The sequence below is a fragment of the Carya illinoinensis genome, chromosome 3 (genome assembly GCF_018687715.1).
Source record: "Carya illinoinensis cultivar Pawnee chromosome 3, C.illinoinensisPawnee_v1, whole genome shotgun sequence".
Lineage (NCBI taxonomy): Eukaryota > Viridiplantae > Streptophyta > Magnoliopsida > Fagales > Juglandaceae > Carya > Carya illinoinensis.
Genome location: NC_056754.1, coordinates 18226862 through 18230957, shown reverse-complemented (window position 1 = coordinate 18230957; position 4096 = coordinate 18226862). Strand labels below are relative to the sequence as shown.

General features: G+C 36.2%; 1 protein-coding gene across 1 annotated transcript; it reads right to left on the bottom strand.

The window, feature by feature from the left end:
* Positions 1–596: 596 nt before the first annotated feature.
* LOC122303593 (protein SOSEKI 2) lies at positions 597–3287 on the bottom strand. Its single transcript, XM_043115432.1, has 5 exons — positions 2858–3287; positions 2691–2760; positions 2440–2552; positions 1551–2343; positions 597–935 (listed from the first exon to the last, which is right to left on the bottom strand). The coding sequence occupies exons 1-5, from the start codon at positions 3042–3044 to the stop codon at positions 815–817; spliced, it is 1284 nt and encodes a 427-aa protein (XP_042971366.1). The 5' UTR covers positions 3045–3287; the 3' UTR covers positions 597–814.
* Between the last annotated feature and the right edge of the window lie 809 nt (positions 3288–4096).

Below are 4096 nucleotides of genomic sequence, written 5' to 3'. Positions count from 1 at the left end.
AAATTACGCTAGCTGCTTTTGTTGATCTCTCTTCATCCTAATCTTAGGATTGTTAGAAAACTCAAATGTTTTCTGCAAACCTTTCTGGAGGGCAAGAAGCCATTTGACTAGGCCAATTCCTTGGCTCATTTGACGAGCGCTCCCTAGTTTCTAGCTTTTTCAACTATATGTTATCATTGGTGTTTTTGAAAATCTTTATCCATCTAGAATAATTTAATTTTTTTAAGATATAAATTTTAACTTTAAAACTAAATTATATAAAATCTGAAAATCTTCAAGTGTGATTGTTCATTTCTTATTACACAAGTGACTGTAGCATAAGTCATCTTCTATCTTCTGAGTTCTGAAATTATTTTTACTTATATTTCTATTAATGTTTGTTGAAATAATAAGTTGAGATAAAAATTAAAAAAAAAAATTGATTAAATTATTATTGTTTAATATTACTATTATTTTAAATTTTAAAAAATTAAATTATTTATTATATTATTTGAATTAATTAAATAAAATGAAATAACTATGATCTTGGTCTTAAAAGTAAAACAACTGAGATGGAATGCTAAAAACAAAAAATAAAAATACAAAACACAAGGCCCTGTAGTTCCTGCAACCAAAATCATCACGAGACAGAGAATCGGAACATCCTTTCAGTTTCACCAACTCCAAAGATTTTTAGCACATTTGGCCTTAACTTTTGAACGCCACCGAAAGGTCTCGTAATTATGAAAGTTCAACCCTAATTAAAAACGTCTAATCACTAATAATAATAATAATTACAGAGCCAACGGCTTTGCTGAATGTGACAGACATGCATTCATTTCTTGATGTGCTTCGACGAAGCAGCAGATTTCCTTCGAGGTATGCATTTCCCTCTCACTGCTGCCTCCTCTCTTTTCTCTTCCTCCGCTGCTTCTGCCATCCCAATCTTCTTGCTCCTATGTGGCAAAAACGATGACATTAACTTTAACTTGCTTGTACAGGACGTTATATATATATATAATCATATATTCAATGACAAGACACGGGAAGGAAAAAAGTAAGGAGCGTAGCCTAGCCTGAGTTTCATACAACCGAGGTTTGGACTCTAGCATTTATGACGGTCCATATGGTTTTTTATATTAACATTTACTTACCGACATTTAGGCGACGATAGAGTCTCGATAAAATTTGTTTGATCATTAAAGAAGTAATTTTTATTTAATATTACAAAATTTTTTAAAATATTTAAGAATATAAAAAGATTGAATAAAAAAATTTAAAAAAAAATAGATTTTCGTGCTGATGTAGGCTTGTAGCACGGCTCTTTTGAAATTATATAGGTAAATAAAATTATTTCGTTTTTTATTTATTACAATTATTTAAATAATGTCATCAATTTTTTAAGGTTTTTAGTATGTTCGATATTTTTGTCACATCTGGACCAATAATGCGACCTGTAGACCGAAAATTCTCTGACGTGGCAGTCATACAATTCAGTCAGCGAGTCCACAGGTTAAGAAATTATTCAAAAAAAGTGTAAAACGAAAAACAAATCCATAAGAGTCACTAACCTTTCTTCGTTATAGGAATTCGATTTCTTCAGCACCGGTTCAGCCGCAACCCGGTCTTCACTCATTGCCTCAACGATGCTCCCACTGAAGTATTCCTTCTCCTCCGACTGCAAATTCCCGAACCTAGGGTTCTCAGACATGTAGCTAATCATATCTTCCTCCGTCAGCTTCACCGCATTCTTGAATAGAACTCCTTTGTGAAGACTGTCACTCTTCTTCACTGTGCTCTTCACCGATTGCTTCAGGCCTGCCGGTGCGTTCTTTGATTTAGCAACTGCTGAGCTACCGCAGGCAATGAGTTGGAGCAGGACAGAGTTCCGACTAGTTTCTGTCTCGTTAGTGTTGGTGAGTATTCGGTCACCAGCTAGCCATCGTTTGGAGTTACTTCTTTCGTCTGAAACTGGACGATCACCATCTTCGAACCGCTTGGAGATATTTCTTTCGTTGGGTTTGTCATTGTCTGCGGAGTATGTGGATGGTGGGGACGAGTCGTTTAGAGTTAATACAGTGAGGTTTTTGTGGGTCTGAGGTTGTTGTTGGGTCTCGTTGTCTTCGGGTTCATCAGTGGATACGCCTCTGGAGCAGCGAGAGTGGGGTGTGGTGGAGCTGGTAGAGCTTATTTTTTCTCCATCTTCGAATTCTTCCTCCTCTTCGTATTCTTCGTATTCATGGTCCTCGTGCTCTCCGTGTGGACTTTGAGCCAAAGGTTTACCCTTCGAGTTGAAATTTGGTACCTGAATTTGTTGAATTTCTTGCCTGTGGCTGTGAGTTATTTGAAGCTGTTGCAATCTTTCTGCACAGTAAAAATTGTTCGAATCGTGAGGATTTCGAGAGATAAAGGCGCAAGAAAATGGTTTAAATTTTAACTCTAGATTGTTTAGAGACTGACCAGAGCAGCCTTCAACAAGTTCAGACCCTTTAAGAACATACTCAGCTCCTTCTGCAGGGTAGATAATGTCACTCTCTGCCAAGTCGTTCCACACATACCCGCTCTTGTAGCTCCTGAAAAAAGCAAAACTTCAGCTTAAAAAAAGGAAAGTACATAGAAAGTAACAAAAGAGAGAGTATGAGATGCTCAATCTCTGATCATGAACATGGAGAAATGAAGGAACATTCAGTAAGGCATCAATATGCACATACCTTTTGCACGACCAGGAATATAGGGAGGGCATGCCTTTGCCTCTAAGCACAGTAAGACGTTCCATTACATCTATACATCAACAAGACAAAACAGAAGAAAGATATCAAAGAAGTGTCACAAGTACCAAAACAGAAGCAGCCAACAATTTTGTTTAGTGTATAAGTACCTCTTAATCGAAGAGGTTGATCGAGTGAATGAGTGACTTCCATGTAATGGGGATGCTCGAGATGACCATTTCGTGAAAGGTAGTAAACGACTTGTACTTTTTTTATGGGTTTTAGCCTTGGCTGCATGTATACTTTGACCCTGTCCGGGCTCGTCGTTTCTCTTGCTCTTCTGGATCGAACCTCCATATTCTTCTTGCCCTGCCTCTTCCCTTCTTTCTCGTGATTTTGAGAACTTCACGAGCCCGCCCTCCTCTTTTAAGTAGTGAGAAGTTGTGGGTAAACGAAGGGTAGAGGAGACCTCAAAAGGCGGAAATGCAGGTTGATACAGCTCGATTTTGGATGCTTTTGAAAATGTTGTCAATGTAGAGAGAGAGAGAGAGAGAGGAATGCGAGTGAGGGGTCAGGGTCACTGTGATCAACGTCATTTTGACTTTGGTTATCTCTGATCCCAAATTGAGACAACCAAACTAAAAAACAGCCATTATCGGAGCCCCTTGCAACCAACGTAAGAGAGTATTATCTGCCAGCTCTACATTCTAGGAGATTAACGCCGTTCTCTTACATTAGATACCATTTTTGGGCCACATGCTAACATTCCATTAATCGAACCCTATGTCTCATGATAGCATTTGACAATTCTGGCCATTGGATATAGACCAGCTAGCTAGAGGATCTGATTATTGTAAATAGCTAGGAGGATCAACAAAAATATTATATTCCCATTGATTGTATACATTTTTGTAATTACCAACATGAACAGGTGATAAGACATGGCAAGTCAACCTTAATATGATTAGTGTAAGTAGGCTACTCTTTTTCTTTTTGGTTTTTATGATCAATACAATCGTTAGATCCTATAATTTATGTATGAAATAAAGCGGACCACAAATCATTCCTCATCATGATCATCGTCACCCAAACACTATGACCGTTTATTTTTGTTCGAAGGTTTTTATGTTTAAGTTTGTATACATCATTGTTCAACTACAATAATAGTTACGATAATAATATATATATATATATATGGTACTTTATAACGAGTAATACTATATATATATATATATGATACACAAATCTCATACAATTTTTTTAAAATGAGTGGGACTTAATATTAAAAAAATAATTTTTTATAGTAATTTAAAAAATATTCTTTTTTTTTTTAAAGAATGCATGAAATTTGTATAGACTAAAATTGTCAATATTTTTTTTTCTTTTATAATAAACTAACGAGGCGATGT

Excerpts from the sequence above, each read along its gene's own strand:
- LOC122303593 (XM_043115432.1), bottom strand. The coding sequence starts at position 3,044 with ATGGAGGTTCGATCCAGAAGAGCAAGAGAAACGACGAGCCCGGACAGG. Across the intron at positions 2,761-2,857 it reads TCAACCTCTTCGATTAAGAG|ATGTAATGGAACGTCTTACT; the intron begins GTACTTATACAC and ends GTTGATGTATAG. Across the intron at positions 2,553-2,690 it reads TATTCCTGGTCGTGCAAAAG|GAGCTACAAGAGCGGGTATG; the intron begins GTATGTGCATAT and ends TGCTTTTTTCAG.